Below are 20888 nucleotides of genomic sequence, written 5' to 3' on the forward strand. Positions count from 1 at the left end.
TAATCCCTTAAACCCCTAACCTCTAACCCTAACCATAACCCAACCCCAAGCCACCCAACCCTATCCCTTAAACCCCTAACCTCTAACCATAACCCCTAACCCTAATCTCTTAAACCTACCCATAAACCCTACACCCTAACCCTAATCCATCAACCATAACCCTAAAAACTAGCCATAATCCATAAAACCTAACCATAACGTAAATTTAGTTTTATTATTTGTAAACTTAGTTTATTATTATAGTTTGATGCGCCACATAAAATTTATTTGTAAACTTATTATAGTTTATTATTTGTAAACTTAGTTTATTATTTCATTTGTGTACTTTAGTTTTATTTGTAAACTTAGTTTATTATTATAGTTTGATGCGCCACATAAACTCTATACATTAGTAAGGCATAATAAATCAAATGCGATAAATTAATTGTCAAAATCAAATGTCTTACAAACAACAACAAAATTACAAAGATACATCAAAATCAGTCATTATGGTGTCCATGATGTCGTGAGGATGTGCCACATGGTCGATCCCATCTTCGCGCTTGACGATCAGGATTTCTTCTGCCGCCGCGTTGTCTCCCCGCTTCTACTTGCTCAGCCTCTGCAGAAAACTCCTGACGCAAATCAACACCTAATAAGTCGCCCATATCAGGTATTGCTCCGGGTACATTCCATTGCGAAGCAAATGGGGCGTTAGGTGTTGCCATGGGGGCATCGTGCTGCTGTGAAGGAGTCATAGTGGGCCATGAAAAATGAGGTTGTGTTTCCGCAACACCACCGAACGAATGTGAGGTCTCAGAAGTATCAGTATGATGACCTGCAAAAGGATACTGATACATCTGTGAAGGATATTCGGAAAATGTTGCTGGCGTGTAATACATTCCATGACCACGCTCCATCATTTGTTGGGAATATTGTTCGGCTTCAACAGGCTCCCTTCGTCTGCCTATGCCCCGAGTTTCAACACTTGACTGAAGAATGTGAAACTCTGGGGCTGGGAATTCACGCTCTGATGCTGGACCATGTGACACTGGCTCAGTGATTCTCTCTTGCTCTTCAGATATAATCGCTAACTTATCGACGTAAGGCACGAGATCATCAACCGTCCACGTGTTCCTCCCTTGTGGTGACACCATATATTGTAAAGTCTCCACAACTTCACCCTGCAATTAGTAGACTCAACAAATTATTGGTCATGCTTAAGAAATTAATTAAGAGTTAAACATTGAAAAACAGATAAATACCAATGCAGCTGTGTTTGCATTGTTTGGGTCGACAAACATCTTTGTTTTACGCCTATACCACACCATGTAGTCTGAGTTATAACCCAGTAGGCCCTCCTGTCGAGGATAAACGCCGACCCTAAACTCTGCTTGATTGTTCCACTGATCAATGATTGGGGCCAACAGGTGGAACCAATTCTCATCTTGTTTTCCTTTGAGCGTTATGCCATGGAGATTCTGCGGTTGCGAAGGACACCCGGGAATGGGTTGTTGCAATCCAAATTGTCGTAAAACTCTATTGGGTTGGTGCCACTCAACAACATGGAAACAAATCAGTGGCACCACCGCAAACCAGGCTACACTTCCAACCACACAAATTGGAGGCAACGCTGTCATCACAGTTGCTGTGTATGGCTCCCAGACAAACTGCACATAACAACACACTTGTCATTTTTCAGTCAAGTGGCTACATATTAAAATTTCATTTAACCATTACATTACGATGTTCTTACCTCATGTCGTTTCATCAGATCCAATTTGCGACGGAAAACTCTAAGATCATCATTGCCAATATGCTGATTTCCACGTCGCAGCCACCTACAATAAAAATGAAATCATCATTGTCAACACGTTCCATCATTAAATATTTTTAATTCAAATCTAATTTTTTAAATGACAAACCTGTGTCCGAGTGGTTTATTTTCTATGACGGGAGGCGTCCTCTTTGGAGCTAAAGTTGTACATCGTTCCCATGCCCACATTTGGATTAAAATGCACATACCTCCGATTGATTTAACTTTGTAATCGGTGGCGCTGCACATCTCTCTATATAAATACGCAAGCACGGCAGGTCCCCACGCATACGTGCTGCACTGTTCGAAGTCACGTAAAAATTGTAGGTACCTTAAGGAAACTTTGCTACTACTTTTGTTAACAAAGAGGACACCTCCTATGAATCGAAGGATCCACGCACGGGTAAACCTTTGTAATTGTTCAACGTTACCCTCATCAATATTTATGTGAGAAAAATGGTGAGCCAGCCAACTTAATTTGACGACACTGCCTTCAAGTTCGCCTTCCTGTGGTCGGACTCCTAATAATTCTTCACATAAGTCGGCCCAATCAAGATTTGTTGAACCAATTAGTGGTGTCCCATCAGTACGAAGACCTAATAAGACTGACACATCTTGGAGAGTAATGGTAGCCTCTCCGCATCTCAGGTGAAACGTGTAGGTTTCAGGCCTCCATCTTTCAATGAACGCACTAATTAAGGCTGCATTTATCTTTAGGTATCCCATCTTAATTATCCAATAAAACCCACATTGCCGAAGCAGAGGAATAATTTCCTCTGGTATTTGTTCTTCACCTTGATACGTCAGCACTGCTCGTCTGATGTGTAGTTTTCTGTCGGCTTCTCCATTCCAAACATGTTCTGAAACATGCTTGGGTTGCATCCACAAAACGTCACCCTCAATTGGACCAGACCTCGTTTGTATACTTGATGCGCATGATGACGAAGATGCCATTGATCCTACAAATAAAATATAATACAATAAAATTAATAATAAAAATTACACATAGTCTCTAAATTTCAAATAAATAATAAATATTATAATTATCAATTCTAACTAAAACTAACTTAAGATAAAAAAAACTAATAACACATATTCACATAAAATTATAATTATCAATTCTAACTAAAACTAACCTAAGATAAAAAAAAACTAATAACACATATTAAATTATCAAATTAAATTAAATTTATCATTTCTAACTAAAACTAACTTAAGATAAATTATCAAATTAAAACTAACTTAAGATAAAAAAGCTAATAACACATATTCATAAAATTATAATTATCAATTCTAACTAAAACTAACTTAAGATAAAAAAAACTAATAACACATATTCACATAAAATTATAATTATCAATTCTAACTAAAACTAACCTAAGATAAAAAAAAAACTAATAACACATATTAAATTATCAAATTAAATTAAATTTATCATTTCTAACTAAAACTAACTTAAGATAAATTATCAAATTAAAACTAACTTAAGATAAAAAAGCTAATAACACATATTCATAAAATTATAATTATAAATTCTAACTAAAACTAACTTAAGATAAAAAAAACTAATAACACATATTCACATAAAATTATAATTATCAATTCTAACTAAAACTAACTTAAGATAAAAAAAAACTATTAACACATATTCACATAAAATTATAATTATCAATTCTAACTAAAACTAACTTAAGATAAAAAAAAACTAATAACACATATTCACATAAAATTATAATTATCAATTCTAACTAAAACTAACTTAAGATAAAAAAAAAACTATTAACACATATTCACATAAAATTATAATTATCAATTCTAACTAAAACTAACTTAAGATAAAAAAAACTAATAACACATATTCACATAAAATTATAATTATCAATTCTAACTAAAACTAACTTAAGATAAAAAAAAAACTAATAACACATATTAAATTATCAAATTAAATTAAATTTATCATTTCTAACTAAAACTAACTTAACATAAAAAAGCTAATAACACATATTCATAAAATTCTAATTATAAATTCTAACTAAAACTAACTTAAGATAAAAAAAACTAATAACACATATTAAATTATCAAATTAAATTAAAGTTATCATTTCTAACTAAAACTAACTTAACATAAAAAAACTAATAACACATATTAATAAAATTATAATTATAAATTCTAACTAAAACTAACTTAAGATAAAAAAGCTAATAACATATATTAAATTATCAAATTAAATTAAATTTATCATTTCTAACTAAAACTAACTTAAGATAAAAAAACCTAATAACACATATTCATAAAATTCTAATTATAAATTCTAACTAAAACTAACTTAAGATAAAAAAAACAAATAACACATATTAAATTAAATTTATCATATCTAACTATAACTAATTTAACATAAAAAAAACTAATAACACATATTCATAAAATTATAATTATCAATTCTAACTAAAACTAACTTAAGATAAAAAAAACTAATAACACATATTAAATTATCAAATTAAATTAAAGTTATCCTTTCTAACTAAAACTAACTTAACATAAAAAACTAATAACACATATTAATAAAATTATAATTATAAATTCTAACTAAAACTAACTTAAGATAAAAATACTAATAACAAATATTAATAAAACTATAATTATCATCAGCATACAAATAAAATTAAAAAATAATTAAATAAACTCACTGAAAAAAGAAATTTGTTCAAACACAAACAGCACAACAGCAAGGCAAATCCTTCTTCAGCACCAGCAAAAATCCCACCACCAAGCTTCTCTCTTCTCTATCTTTTTCAGGCGTCAATGGTCTACAGGGGAGGGGGGATTTAAAAACCCCAAGCAAGGCAAATCGCTGCTCGTGCTGGCGATTTTGGCCAACCAAAACGCCATTGGAGCTGGCGACACCCTGCACCTAGGAACTGCCCATTGCAGGTTGCAGACTGCAGCGTCGGAAATAGCTGCACCTAGGAACTGCAAACCCCTACCCTCAACTCGCCAGTCAAACTGGCGAGTCCAAGCTTGGTGCAACACGCCATTGAAGATGGCGACACCGGTGCCAGCTGTCGCGTCGACGACGAAATCGCCATTCCTCCTTGCGATTTGCATGGTCTCTACGTAAAAAAGAGCACCATGCAGGGATTACTTTAGAAACAGACCCATTTCGGGAAAATGTTTCTGAAAGTAACCCCATGCAGGAAATTTGCCTCACATGTCTCTCTTAGTTCAACAAAAAAACAAGATAAATTTCTTGTTTCTGATTGGAATATTAGCGAACTGTTTTAATAAATAATATTTTTACTCCAAATTTAACAATCTCTAGACATGAAAATTGTCAGAGAAGCCTTATCAAGAACCCAACTATCATGCCATCCTAAGACAAGCCTTATCAAGAAAATGAAGAAGACATTCATCTGAAAGATATTTCATTTAAGAGAGGCATAGAAGTAAAGACAGATCTATTTTATATGGCCCAACTCAAGAGTGAATAAGCATCACAGATAAGCATTCTGCTCACAAGTATACAAAATTTCACACATACTAAATTAAATGCTAGTAGTATGATAAAACCTAAGCTGTACAACTACAAAATTGAACTGGTGTAACTCTTTCTGCTTCCTGATCAAATTATTTATCATAATAAGCAGCCTGATCATCCTAGTAATTAGTAGAAGGAAAATGTTGAATCTGCATAAAGAAAAAAAAAAGTTTAAGGTGATGTGAATTTGTATTAACTGAAATATTTAAAGTGCCTTCACCCAGAACTACTGGAACTTTAAAGCACAAGCCAACCAAAAATATGCTCACACTGCTCTAGATGTTACAGTGTCTACTGATAATCGTTTCTCATGGAAACCCTATTTGTCTATTACGAATTCTTGCCAAATTCTCATTTGCATGAGGTACTGTATTTGTATAAAAAGATTGGGTCACAGTTCTTTCATTCATTCTATTTCAATCCATCACTTGATGGGTAGAAACTCATAAGTTTGCGGCAACCAACAGCACTCAATATTTGAAGTTTATTCAGAAAATCAATTGAGACGTAACTGTAATTAAATTCTCATAATATTCAAATGAAGGTTCCTTCAAATTTGAGAGACCAGATAAGTTAGGTATCTGAGTTAAACATTTGCACATGTCAAAATTAAAAACCGTTAGATTCATGAACTTCTGCAAAAAGAAAAGAAAGGGGGAAAAAAACACGAATGAATAATCTTACAGTGAATTTATTAATTTAATAGATGAGCAAAATGTATTCTTTAAACTTGCCTTATAAGCCACCAGACTACAATGTCATGATGGAACTATCGGATGAAAATCAGGATACCCTCCTCTGCCATTCTAGTACTTTCACACTTTCTGGGAAATTGGGACGTTGGGAAAAATTACCATTTTTAATATTAAGTATTTTAAGGTTTTTCATCTCCAAGGTGTTTTCATCCAACTCCATTCTTTCTTCGTTGCCAGACATTGGAAAATCCACACATATCATTTCAAATTTCACTAGTTCCCTGTTAATGCAAAAGGCATCAATCAAGCACAATACGAGTACATGTAAAACAGCAATCCAACTATTTAGAGAAATTTACAAATAGTAAAGAAAGAAATAAAAGAAACAACAACTATGATGTGAACAAAAGATAGAAAAAAAATGCAGCATGGATCAAGATAAGAAACCAAACCATTCACGAGCCTGACTCACTGAATTGTCTTTTAGAACTTGAATTATATCTTTTGGTGACCATATTCTCCTGCGCTTCCCCGGACTCTTTTGGTGATTTCTGCCTGTCAATTTCTTTACCCATGTCCTCAATCAAGTCATGCAATGTAACTCTATCGTCTTCATCATTAATCTTTGAGAGATTCTTCAACCAAAACCCTCATATGATAGTTCATGCCGTGACCATAAAGAGCACGGAGTATATTTCAATCTCTGTCCATTTATACCCTTTCAAACAACAAGCAATGTCAAGAAAAACACTTTTCTCCTCTTCCTCCAAAGTATCAAAATTTACTTTAAATATCTTTAGGATTTGATTATTAGGAATTCTTTTATATTTTTTGATAGCAGATCCCCATTATTTTATATTTTTTCCAAACAAGTTGGAACCAATTACTTCCAAAGCCAATGGAAGGCCAGAAGCATAACTTACTATATGATTCGAGACCTCCTTGTAACTTGGATCAACTTGATTCTTTTTAAAAGCTTTCCATGTAACAACCGAAGAGCATCAATCTTAATCAATTCCTTTACCTGGTATGTTCTTTTGACGTCATGAGATGCTAGTAGTTGTTTGTCTCGAGTGGTGATGATGACTCAGCTGCCGGGACCAAACCAATCAGGTCTTCCAACAATTGCCTGTAATTGCTTGTGCTCGTCAACATCATTTAGAATTAAGAGAACCTTCTTTTGCTTGAGCCTATTTTGTATCATTGAAGTCCCTTGTTTCTCACTTGCTAAGTTGATTTCCTTCTTTCCAAGTATTTGTGAAAGAAGTATGCTTTGTAGTTGTTTTAACCCATGTTTGCTTGATTCTTCTCTTACATTTTGAAGAAAACATGAACCTTCAAACTTTCCAGTAATCAAATTATAAACTTGTCGGGCAAGTGTTGATTTTCCTACCCCACCCATTCCATGGATCCCAATCATGTGGGCAACATCATCACATCCAACATCCAAAAGCTTCCTTATTTTTAACACTTGTGACCCTAGTCGAACTGGGCAATCCGCAACATGTATTCTTGCTTTATGATTAATCTCACTGAAGACTCGCTCAACAATCTCCCCAATAAACTTGTGTTCATATCCAGTTCTGTTTCAAACAAGAAAGTTTTGGTGAACTTAAACTAATTAATTGCCTTGTATCCATGTCTTGACAGTTAACAAGTATGTTGCCAAGGTTAAATTTGAACGTCAAATCATTAGACAAGTGAAACTTAATCCAACAAAAACTATGAAGTGAAAGATTGGTAAGGACTAAGGAGGGATACCCATGTTTGAATTCTAAGCCAGACAAGTTTGCTACTTAATGCAGCAATCATCCATTTTAGGCTGAAACTTTTCATTAAGCTTAGCCAATGCTTCTCCATAGCATCCTGTCTGGTGTTCCACGTGAGAAGGACTCACCTTGTAAAAGACAGGCAAAACCAACAGATCTTTTCTCTTACGGCGGCACTCAAGGATGTAATCAAGCTCATATAAACAAAATGAGGAAGAAGCATAGTCTTCTGAGAGCATAGTAATGGCAACATTTGACTTTTCAATTGCCTCCTTAAGTGCTGGTGTTATTTCTTCTCCTCTCATAAGGTCATGATCATCAATGAAAGCGTGGATTCCACTGTCATGAAGAGCTTTGTGGAGATGACCAGTAAATCCATGGCGTGTGTCTGAGCCTCTGAAATTGATGAACACATCATAGTTGTTGAAGGAAGAGGAACTTGATAGCAAAGCCATTGGAAGAAAAATGTTCAACGCGGTTAAGGTTGACTTAAGGTGTTGAGACTCTGGAACCAAACTTGATGAATAAATATGAAATTGATCAAGGGAAGCTATAAGTGGAGTGCCAAACATTAATTTTAGTCATATAGTAAAAAATATGTTAATAGAGTAACAATAAGTAGATCCATTTTTTTTTTCCTGCTCAATGTTATTGATGAAAGCAAGCAGCAACAGATTTTTGTGGGAAATCTTTTGATTTATTTCATATAAGTATCAATTAAAATTTGAACTATGTATCACTTAATTAAAAAAAGTTAAATTACTCATTTAATCCCTATAATTTCAAGATTTTTACCTTTTGGGTTCAGAAAATGATTTTTTTAGTTCTTATAGTTTACATTTTAATTTTCTTTAAGTCTTTATAATTTTGAAAGTGATTTTTCTAGTCCTTGTAATTATAATTTGTATTTTATTTTTCTTTCAGTTTCTATAGTTTGAAAGTAGTCTTTTTAGTCCATATATTTTATATTTTAATTCCATTTTAGTCCTTATGAGTAATATTATCAATTACAATTAACTACAAAAATATCAAGTAATTCATAACTAATTTATCGTAAGATAATTTATAATAAAAAAATAATTGATAATTTATAATTAATTTGTAGCTAATTATTTTTATATTTTTTTTAGTAAAGAATAAAAGATAATTAAAATACAAATGATAGAAATTAAAAATTACACTTTCAAATTATAGGGATCAAAAGAGAATTAAAATACAAATTATAAAGACTAAAAAAACACTTTTAAATTAAAAGAGAATTAAAATATAAATTATAGAGACTAAAAAATTCACTTCTATAAGAATTAAAAAGATAAAAATTAAACTATAAAAATCAAATAAATTATTTAACCATTAAAAAAAGTGCATATCACTACTAATAGTGTAAATAGTATTGGTAGATCCATTTCACTCTAACGAGAAAGTCCTGTCCTCCGATATAAACCGAGTTTTATCCACGTATCGTCCACAAAGTTGTAATAATTCAGAACATTATGCAAACCACGTGTAAAATAATAACTACTGTGTCGAAATAAAGTTGTGATTTCCTAAGATATTCCGATTTTACAAAGACAGAACCTTATTAATTATTTTATTTAAATGAAATATAAAACCTAATTAACTATAATTTTACTGTAAGAAGTATGAAAAAGCACCGACTAAAACCTTATTAATAAGATGTTAAAATATTTAATTTAAATTACACTTAACTATAACTATTAATATAAGAAATATCAGTTCTAGAATTTTCAAATTATCGCAATTAATTATTTAATTTTAATCTTAAATAATTAAAATTTTGAATGACTAATAAAAGTTTAAAACCATATTATCCATAGGGTTTCGTCTTATTTCTAATAATCTGCAAGTTTAAGGACTATTCATCGTGAATTATTTTCATTACATTTAACAGCAACTATGGGGAATTTAAATTAAAAATTAAATCTGTAACAACTATATTATGATTCAATTCTTTTTATTATATTATCTAGATATATTTTTTGGTCACAAAGTATATATATTAAACTAAATAATATACCTTGCTTCCACTGTTATTATTAATCATACAAAATTGTTTGTGAATCCAAAGGGTAAATGTTAGGGATTGAATAGTGACACTAACTGACTATGATATTTTTTTTTAAAGAACACGATTTTTAAAGTTTCTGATTTATCATTCAATTTGAATTTTAGAATTTTTGTTAGGAGCAAGGCTTCTCCTTCTATAGTATTTTGAATGAAAATAATTATTTGATAAAGTACTTTGAAGATACTTAAAAATAATGCTTTAGAAATTACTTGAAAAATATCAAATTCTAGTTAATGTAGATTCTTGTTTTCTTCTTGAGAAAAGTAGGTGTTGCTTCTTGATATGTGAAAATTGTTTTAAAAAAACTTATGAATTATATCAATGATACCTTTGTAAAAATATGTTTTCCAAAACATAAGATAAGTAACAAATCAAAAATAATAAAGAAGGATAAAGCCCACGTATAATTTATATTAGTTTACCCACAACCTTATGTTACTTCCCTCCCTACACCTATATACTAGTACCCACTGTGATATTTTCCTTCTAAAGCCTCTACAAACTTACAACCAATATTCTCCAAACCTTTGTGGATTCTTCTAAAAATTCTTTCTAAAAGTCTCTTTAGGCTTTACCCCAATATTATATATGTCTATGTAGGCTTTACTTAAGTATTATTTCAAAAAAACCTCTCCAAGCTTTGAACCCAAAGTAACAACTATGACTTGGCTCAACAACACTTGTTGCGCTTACTCTCAACCTTCAAAAGCAATAACTCCCTAATTGATCTTTTAAGATTCCCTATCCTAAATGAGTTTTGTTTGGGGACAAATACCTAATACAAAAAAACTCACCAATAAGTCTCTATTGAGAATATGTTTACATACATTCTATGGTTAAGTGAATTTGGCTCTAAAGGCCTATATATAGAGTTATATATCTACAAAATGACTTCTCCTTTCCCCCAACATAGTCATGAGTTTTGCTACTTTAGAAAAGTAAGCCTTCTTTCTTCACGTAAGTGCAGTTTTTTTTTTTCTTGTTTTCTAGTTGTATTGCTTGTATAAGACTTATGATGACAAATTAATCTCTCATTTCCAGAATGATTCATGTCTTTTGGAGAGCTTGTCACTTCATATGCAAATATATTATTGCATGGCATCTCCTTCCTTGCTTCTAATGTGCGCTTCTAAATTGTGTAGACATGCATGCTTGTCTTCATTGTTCTCTTTTGTAATGCATCTTCTAATGATGTCTTAGTCATGTGTACCTTTTTGATATTTATCCCTTGATTAAAGGTACTTCTAGAATTATGCTTTTAGTTACATGCAACTTCTAATATTACTCTTTGACAAAGAAAACATCATTGTCCTTCTAATATTGGTATCTTGCTTTTGAAGTTGGACAAACTCTGAGCTTGAAACAACTTCATTGTAAGCCACTGTTTCACACTTTTTACATGTTTTTTGATTAGGTTTTGTCTTTCGAATTTCACACTTTTTACATGTTTCTTGATTAGGTTTTGTCTTTCGAAAACACTCAAGGTAAACCATTGGTAGTACAAACAAATTTAAGGGACTTTAAATTTATTTCTCAAAAGTTTATTTTTATTAAAACACTTTAGTTTAGAAAGGGTTATGCATGGATCACAAATATATCCCTCCCAAAGGGTACATCATATATGGCATTATTAATATCATACAAGATAGTCATTGGATCCCAAATGTAAATACAACAAACCCATTTGGTGTAATTTCAAAAGGTAAAAAATGATGTGATATGCTTTAATTTATATATTAAACTGAAGAAGATACCCTGGTTCTATTTTTATTATTATACAAGATTGCTAGTGGATGCAAGAGGTGATTACATTCCACTATGAGCGTACCTCATTTGAGACGTTGAGCCAAATATTTTGTATGAATATAAAAAAAGCAAAATATTGAATCGTTACTAATAGTATCATTTTTTTATTATGTTGTCCATAGCATCATGTCACTTAATTGCATTATGGTACTTATAGAGTACAATAAGAACTTTGTGTCCTTGTTTGCAAGAACTGTTTCGATGGTGTAATAATTTTTTATAGATAATTATTAATTTGTAGATAATAACTAGTATATGATAATTTATAAATAATGCGAATTGGAGTATCATGTAGCTTGTCATATATATTTTTTGAATCCTAAACAGTACAATATTATCTTAATTTATAGAGGCATGAAGAAAATAAATATATGAAGATTTAAAACTCTATAATGTTCATCCGCGTTACAAAGAAGAAAGAGAAAGAAACCATCTATTGATTTCGTATTTTGTAACTGGTTAAATTAGTTTTTTTTAGTTGTTTAATTATTTTAATTCATTTTGATCTTTTAGTTTTTTTTTAATTTGATTCTCTAAATTTTTTAATTAATTTAATTTAGTTCTTTAGTTTAAATGATAAGAAATCACATTTTATAATGATTCAAAATCATCACTAAGTAGGTTTAAACCATCACAAAATATATTTTTTCAAAAAAATAATCGATTTTAAAAATTAGAGGATTAAAATAAACCAAAAAAATTAAAAGACTAAATTAAATCAATTTTAAAAATTAAAAAATCAAATTAAACAAAAAAAATTTAAAGATTAAATTGAAACATAAATAATAAATTAGAGAAAAAATAGTTTAACCTTTGTAATTTGTATTCGAAGTTTGATGTTGGATCCACGTGCCAATTATAATCATATTAAGCTTTCTTCTCTTGATTGAATGATATTGCATTAACCTTGCTTGAGACGGCATGATTTGTTTTGGGGTGATGGGTCTGTGATTTGCTAGAGATGGAAACAAATTTAAAATAATATTTGTAGGAATTAAAACTATTAATTTTAAAATGGTTGAATTACTTCATAAGTTTCTGAACCATTTCATAATTTTTAATTAGGTTCATCAAATTTTTTTTCAATTGAATCTTTAAAGTTTTATTTGTTTTTTTATTAGGTTCTTTAACTGCTATTACAGAAAATTAACTACCTAAGTTGGTTGTATGAGTTTGAAGCAAAGTTATTATACGAGCAAACTTGAAAAGATTTGTGAAAATAAATACCTAGATTGGATTAAGTAAATATGCTAGTGGTGAGAAACTGGTCGAAGAACCTATAGATCTAGGAATATTGGCCTAGAGAAATGAGAACACTCGGTGCAAACTACAAAGATTACAATACTGAATTTATAAACTATGTTTCTGTGGTTATTTTTTTTGTAATGATAGTTAGACAGAAGAATCTAATGAAAAATAAATACAGATTTAAGAATTTGATCAGGAAGGATAAAGACTTAAACCAGTGAAATGCTGTAACTGTACTGCTTAGGATTCATTATATTACTACATCATCTGCTTACAGCATTTGAGAAAGGGAAAATTTGTATACTTGTAGACAGAATGTTTACCTAGGATGTTAATTCACTGAGTTGGGGCATATAAATAGATCTGTGTTTAGTTCTATGCCTCTCTTAAATCAAATATATTTCATATGCATTTCTTCATTTTCTTGATAAGGTTGTCTTAGAATGGCATGACAGATGGTTGTTTTGAGATTAATGAGATGTGGAATTCCAATTTCTCTGACAATATGACCTCAGTGATTTAAGCCTGGTAAACATCAGATTGGCTGATCTCTTTCTTCTTGAATAAAAAAGTGAGTTTCATAATCAGCTTTTTGTGCGTAGAGATTGTTAAATTTGGAGTAGCAATGTTATTTATTAAACCATTTAGCAAATATTCATATCAGAGGCAAGAAATTTATCTTGTTTCTTGGTAAAACTAATAAGAAATACATGTGCTCTGCTATGGTTGGATGGCAGCTGCATAAATTGAAAGAGGCAAGCCACTAGTTTTAACGCCAAATGTAGCCATGAGTTTTATTTATGCATGTATGGTAAAATATCCTCTAAAGTGTCTACATAGATTAAAGAAGTGGTTGTCTTTCAATTTGGTACTTTGGGCAACAATTTAATGATATGCAAATTCTGAAAACAAGAGTAGAGACTAAGGATAAAAAAGAAAGATGACTAAACTATTTCTTAAAAAAAGAACGGTAGAAAACTATTATAATTGCTATTGTTCTTTTTTTTTTTTTGGCTACAAGAAGAAAATAAATTGTTCTTGCTTTTTTATGCCTTATCTTCTTATGCAATTTTGTACTTTCCCAAACATAAGATTAAAGACTCAATACTCAATTGCAGAACATTATGCTAGGTAGATAACCCTGTTACCCTTAGAAGTCGGTTTGAATCTTCTTCTTTCTTCTTATTGTTTCCTTACTTCCTTTAAATTTCTAGGCTTTACGAAAGCATGTTGTTCAGGCCTGATTTTAATTGATTTGCTATTTCCGTGCTTTATGATGTGCATTGTGAAAGTATTGTGTGCTTTATATGATTTTGTCCCAAGTGCCAAAGGAAAGTATTGTTTTTATTGCAGTGATAAGTGACTCCCACTCTTAAGATAGAACTGAAGTTCACTCTCTGGAAATAACAATCGTTTGAGTTTCCTCTTAAAGTACTCCAAAAGGTTAATCTCATGTGTAGGAGGCATATGCATGTGTGTCATTTTGTACTCTTATTAAAGGACATGCATCATATTTTCAATTTGTATAAATTATGAAAATATATTTCTCATAAAATCAAATCAACAATATGGTATTCTTCATTGTTCATCAGCAGAGACCAATTGGTCTCAGCAATTATGAATGCAGAATTACAAGGTATCTATAATGGCTTACATTTGGCATAGAATGCAGACTACAAAAAAGTCATTTGTGAAACTGATTCGCTAGCAGCTATCAACTTGACTGGTTTGGCTAAGTTCGATCCTTCGAAGATTAAAGGTTGGTTTGTTTAAACTTTAAAAATTACTTTTAAAATAAGAATTTTTAAAAAATCACTTTTTTAATAAGCAAGTAGGATCTGTTTCTCAAAATGAGCAAGAAAATATTTTTTTTAAGCATAAACAATTTAGATAAACATATTTAAAAAATAAAAAATTGTTTATTTTATTAAATAAATGTTTTTTTTCAAGAAATATTTTATTAGGAGTTAGCTTGTTTTGAAAATTTCTTACTGATAAGCGAACATAGTTTACAATACAGAAATTGCAAGCTAACCAGAGGTGTTTATTATAACTCGAGACAATATGCTAATGAGATTTCATTTTATTTTGATTAGGTAAATTACGCCTGTAATAATACATATAAGATGATCATCTTAATAACCAGTATATATTTCCATTATTAATTCATGCTAAAATCTTCAAATATTTACCTAAATTATTAGTTTTCCAAAATACGATCAGTGAACTTGATAACTTGTTAAAATAAATTCAGAAGGGAAAGACGAATGTTAGGTTGGATATGTTATTTCAAGTTAGTTTTTAATTAGTTAAAAAATTTACTAAATCTTAATAGTAGTTAATTAAATAATTTTTTAATAGTCTGTAGCATTTTTTTGACACTATTTATAGTAACATTTTTTATATTTATATTCATTATATTTTTTCCCTTTTAGTCACTACAATTAAGTTTATTTAATGATTCAATCATACATCTCATTAAAAAGAAACATATACAATCTTAATTTATAAAATTTATGCGAAAAAAGAAGCGAAGATGATTTAAAAAACCCAAGTTACTTGAGGTATTTTTTTATAAATATTACTGTTTTTTTGTCTCTACAATTTTAATATTTTTAGTTTCATTTTATAATTTTTTCTTTGTTTTAATCCTTCTAAAATGCGTTTATTTTATTTTTTTCTTAAAGTGTTTTTTTTTATTTTTCAAAATATTTTTTATTATTTAAATTACTATCTAAAATACTTTAAAATGAAAAGCAAAAACAAATAATTTTATAAAGACTAAAAAGAAAAAAATTACAAAAACAAAAAAACTTTAACTTACACAAAAAAAAAATGTTTAAGCCTAAAAAGTATGTGATAGGTCCGTTAATCTGGAAAACTTGTTTAAACCGCGGACTAATTAAAGCATTATCCGCTTGCTTTGGTTCAACTTTCATCATATAATGGGATAACCTTTTTTTTTTTCTCCTAATAACATAAAAAATTTCCTTGTACCAAAAGCTATTCTAAATGAACGAATTAACTAGTTAAGCCTAGGGTTTGAAGGACTCAAAATAAGAGAGATAAAATGTTGAAAACATTGAGGATTGGGCTAAAATTATAGAAAAATTAAAATGGTAAATTGAATAAAATAGGAGACCAATTATTATTTATTTATTTTAAATATTGTTATTGTTTTTTGAAAAGTAAAAAGTCCAAGAAGGAGGGGAGATGGGTTTTGGTTTGGGAAGCAGCAGCAATAGTTGAGCAGCGCGGAAATCGCATCGACGACTGAGACATAAAGATGGGAAGACAAGCCGTGACCAAATTGCTGTCCTCGATCGCCTCGCGCCGCCACGGCCTCCGCCTCTTCTCGGCGGCGTCGCCGGCGGTCTTCGTCGATAAGAGCACGCGCGTGATCTGCCAAGGCATCACCGGCAAAAACGGCACCTTCCACACCGAGCAAGCCATTGAATACGGCACCAACATGGTTCGCTCCTTATTCCCTCTCTCTTTCGATCTTTTCGTCTTTTTGATTCCTCTCTTGTTAACGCCACCATCGTATGCACGCTTTCGTTTTTGCTAACCCTAACTTGTATCAGGTTGGTGGTGTGACTCCTAAGAAAGGTGGCACCGAACACTTGGGCCTTCCCGTCTTCAACACCGTCGCTGAAGCCAAGGCGGAGACTAAGGCTAATGCTTCCGTCATCTACGTTCCTCCGCCGTTCGCCGCGGCCGCCATCATGGAGGCCATGGAGGCTGAACTGGATCTCGTTGTCTGCATCACTGAGGGCATTCCCCAGCACGATATGGCAAGTCGTTTTGGAATCCTGAATTCGTAATTCGAAATGTGTGGAATGCGCATTGCTGTTTTAGGTTTCTCGTTTTTTGTGGTTTTAATTGCGTTTTGGTATGAAGTCTGTATGAATATTTGTGTAATGCTTAGATTATATGATGGCTAATGGATGCCTTTGATATTGTTTAATTGGTTTTGAGAGGGGAAATGTATTTGGCTCCTCTTAATGGAGGGAAGGTTATAGTAATTCCAACACATTTTAATTTGAATTACATGTGTGGCTACTATTGACAGTTGAATTTTAAATCAATGATTGCCTGGTTTGGATAAACTTCTCTATAAACACTTGTAGAAGAAGTAAATAAAAATGAAAAATGAAATGAACTTCTCCCATAAGTTAAAATTAGCTTATGCATAAGCTAATTTGTAGAAGTTCTTTCGTTTTAGCTTATTCAAAAGCTTATTTTGTCTCATGCATAAGCTAAGCTAATTTCAGCTTATAGGAGAAGCTTTTTCTAAAAAAAGACTCTGATAAGTGCTTATGAAGAAGTTTATCCAAACAGGGTTGAGATTACTTACTTCACCCTTTAAAGTGAGTTACTTACTTTAGAGAAGCCAGATCCAACAATGTGCTAATGTTAAATGTCTTGTGTAGTGGAACCTTTTGTTTGAGCTTGGGAATGTAGCAATATAAGTCTGGTGTGTAGTTTACTTTGGGGTCTGTGCTGCTGATTTGAACGGCCGAAGTTGATATTTTTTCTATTTCAGGTTCGGGTTAAAGCAGCCCTTAACAGGCAGTCCAAGACACGTTTGATAGGACCAAACTGTCCTGGCATAATCAAGCCTGGGGAATGTAAAATTGGAATCATGCCTGGTTATATTCATAAGCCTGGTCGCATAGGAATTGTCTCTCGTTCTGGTACCTTGACATATGAAGCGGTGAGTGCTTGTTTTGATGTGGAGAATACTATTTGTTTTGTTGCAGTAGTGTATGAGATTGACTTATGTGTATTGGTGATGAGATCTGAAACTTCAAATTGAGGGCCCCCTGCTGATGAGTAATGATATGTTGCTGATATGTCCAAAATATTGGCCTGTTGTACTAGGATTATTTGTCTATGCTATGCTACTTCTCTTAAGTGGAAGGTGCATTTACTACTTTTCCACTCCTGACTTAGCATTCTTGTGAATCTTTTGTGCCACTTGTGATGTTATCATGTCTTGGTTTTTCCCACAGTAGTGTTTGCATAATAATCAAACTGCTTATTTTCTCCAGAATTAGTTATTGACATGATTACACGTGTATTATCTAGTAACAGGCACTTGGGAATTATTACCATTTGAAATTTGAAGTTCCTTTGAATAGTTTTGATGATACAATAATAATGGTTACCCATGGATAAACCATGTATTTGTTTTTAACTATTCAGGTTTTCCAAACGACTGCTGTTGGCCTTGGACAATCCACTTGTGTGGGTATAGGAGGAGATCCCTTTAATGGAACAAACTTTGTTGACTGCCTTCAGAAGTTCCTAACAGATCCTCAAACAGAAGGTACTTTATCATATTTTATTTTTGTCATGTATATTTCTGTGTGTTCTATTTATCCACTGAACCTGGGTTATGTTTTCTGTGCATAGTTTCTTTTCCTAACAAGTATTTTTGTAGGACTAATGGGACAAGGACACAATGTCATTTATTATTACTGTTTGTTTGTGTAAGTCAGGTATCATTCTTATAGGAGAGATTGGAGGAACTGCAGAAGAGGATGCTGCTGCACTAATTAAGGTTCCTTTTTAATTATTACCTGTGCATAAACTTATGTCTTTTACATAGTTATCAGTATCCTAAAAATTAAAATGAGTTTGTCTGTCTTGTGGGGAAGGGACACCAGTAAACCAGACTAAGATATGCTTCTTAACTTCTACAGTAATAATTCTGGGGAAGGGATTTTGGTAGAGCTTGGATTCAAACTCAACATAGTTATCAATGGGTCTAGCTCCTTATAACGGAGGAAGCTGTCATAAAGCATAGAAAAAGTAGAAAAAAATGGTATAGGAAATAAGGAAAAATAAGCAGAATACATCAAAAAGCATTATCCAGCCTCACCCAATTCACCCTGAAATTCTCCCTCCTTATTCACACATGCTCTCTTTCTCTCCCCCTCTGCCTACCAGAATCCTGCTCCCCATTTTCCAGCTACCCCTTCTGTTAAGTCCCTCTTTCTCCTTCCCGTAAGCAATTCCACCTCTGTTCCATTCTCTCCATTGAGTGGATTTCCTTCCTTACTCTCTATGAATGTCTCCTTGCCTTCTTTTGTAGACACCTGATGCAACCTCCCTCTAGGTCCATCTTTATGCTTTCTACTCAACAAGTGGTAAAGGTCCTATGAGATTTGCAAACTGCTTAGTGCATAACCTGCCCAGTTATTATTCTGTTCCAAATTCTATTATCTTTTTTAATTAAATCATTTATGATATTATATTCTTATATCTATTCCCCATAAAATGCATTGATGGATTAGTGATCAACTGTAAATATCTCTTCTTTAGTTTAGGCACGGTTTTTGTTATTTTGTTTTGTCACTACACATTAGTAGCATTTTGATACCATTATCTCAACTCTGGTGTATTCTTCAACACTATGGCATGTTGTTAGGTATAAATTCATTTATATGGTTATATGGTGTGGCCTATGTTAAGTTCAAAATGATGGAGGTTGTGCTTTAGACATACTTGGATGGCTAAAGATAGACTATAGGCACAGAGGTCATTAAAGCATATAAATTGGATGTAGGCTGTGGCATTTCTTTATAAAGAAAATTTTGAATGTTCTTTTTAATTGCTCAAGTTCTTGTCTTGGTGGATGCATATCTCCTTATTTTGGTAAACAAATTAAACATTTATTAGGTGTTTCTGGGTAATATTTATGCCAATTATCTCATTTTATAGAGAAAGAACAAACACATACTCATAGTTATCCTTTTTGTCTTTTCAAAATGTTATCTTCACAAGTTCTTAAATTGATTTTATGAATGACTATTCAGGATAGTGGAACTGAGAAGCCTGTTGTTGCTTTTATTGCTGGTTTAACTGCTCCCCCTGGCCGTCGTATGGGTCATGCTGGAGGTAAGATTATTTCCAAATTTCTGGAACTGATGGCTTTTGATAGAAAATATCATTTCAGCATGTTGCTTGACTCATCATGAATTAGGTTGTACCACTTATTGAACTGTGTTTGATAAGGTTGGATGCATCTTGGGCTTATGCAAAATATTTTAAGCTTAATGTGTGTCACGATTTGACTAAATCCACTCAGGCACTCATCCACCCTCAATTGGATTTGGGGAAGAATTTGGCAGTAGGATTAATCATCTAGGATGGATTACTTGAGTAATTAATAATCTGTATGTTCCTCTTGTGTAAAATGTCGTTGCATTTTGAAACTGAAGAAGTTAGCATGGGAAAATTGTAATTTTAGTGACACAACAATAAAGCAATATCAGTTTCTAGTTTAGTTACGTTTTCATGTTTACGTGATATTAATCCTTCTTGCTTGTGCAGCTATTGTGTCGGGTGGCAAGGGCACTGCACAAGACAAAATTAAAACCCTCAGGGAAGCTGGGGTCATGGTTGTGGAGTCCCCTGCCAAAATTGGAGCTGCCATGCTAGATGTTTTCAAGCAGAGGGGCTTGGTTCAATAGTTTGGGTTCATTTAATTTCATCAAGTCATTTTGGTTTCGATTATTTACAAACTGTTCAAAATTTCTTGATTCCCATTGGTAATGATGGGCTATTTTTTTTTTTTTTTTTTAAGTTACGAGAGGGGCATTAAAATAAAATTCAAGATGCTTTATATTTGCGGAAAGTTTGATACAGTCTTTGAACTCAGGTTTTTCTGGCGTTGATTTGTAAACACAATACCTTTGCCAATGAATTTATGGCAACTTCAAATGCTTGAGAACATATTCAAAAACTCGGTCGGATTGGAACTCGGTGGCATAACCGGACCAGTTTGGTAAATGGACCGGCCATGCATCTGGCCTGGTATGACCCAGCCGGTTTTGTGCAAACCCGGTGATCCGGTCAGTTTCTAATGGATTTTGGCGTAAAAAAAAAGTTACAAAACTGTCAAAGCCGTTTTGAACAAAATCTAAAAAATCTGTCCTTCTC

The 20888-nt window shown here is 32.1% G+C and overlaps 2 protein-coding genes and 1 pseudogene across 2 annotated transcripts; 1 reads left to right on the forward strand and 2 right to left on the reverse strand.

Moving 5' to 3' along the window:
* Positions 1 to 424: 424 nt before the first annotated feature.
* LOC114368448 lies at positions 425 to 4901 on the reverse strand. Its single transcript, XM_028325716.1, has 4 exons — positions 4630 to 4901; positions 2709 to 2754; positions 1245 to 1649; positions 425 to 1163 (listed from the first exon to the last, which is right to left on the reverse strand). The coding sequence occupies exons 1-4, from the start codon at positions 4899 to 4901 to the stop codon at positions 480 to 482; spliced, it is 1407 nt and encodes a 468-aa protein (XP_028181517.1). The 3' UTR covers positions 425 to 479.
* A 335-nt stretch (positions 4902 to 5236) lies between these two features.
* On the reverse strand, positions 5237 to 8250 carry LOC114368700 (annotated as a pseudogene).
* A 7870-nt stretch (positions 8251 to 16120) lies between these two features.
* On the forward strand, positions 16121 to 20681 carry LOC114368701 (succinate--CoA ligase [ADP-forming] subunit alpha, mitochondrial-like). Its single transcript, XM_028325932.1, has 7 exons — positions 16121 to 16410; positions 16523 to 16732; positions 17485 to 17655; positions 18147 to 18270; positions 18443 to 18504; positions 19763 to 19844; positions 20280 to 20681. The coding sequence occupies exons 1-7, from the start codon at positions 16225 to 16227 to the stop codon at positions 20417 to 20419; spliced, it is 975 nt and encodes a 324-aa protein (XP_028181733.1). The 5' UTR covers positions 16121 to 16224; the 3' UTR covers positions 20420 to 20681.
* The last annotated feature ends 207 nt before the right edge of the window (positions 20682 to 20888 follow it).

The sequence above is a fragment of the Glycine soja genome, chromosome 9 (genome assembly GCF_004193775.1).
Source record: "Glycine soja cultivar W05 chromosome 9, ASM419377v2, whole genome shotgun sequence".
In the NCBI taxonomy this organism is placed as follows: domain Eukaryota; kingdom Viridiplantae; phylum Streptophyta; class Magnoliopsida; order Fabales; family Fabaceae; genus Glycine; species Glycine soja.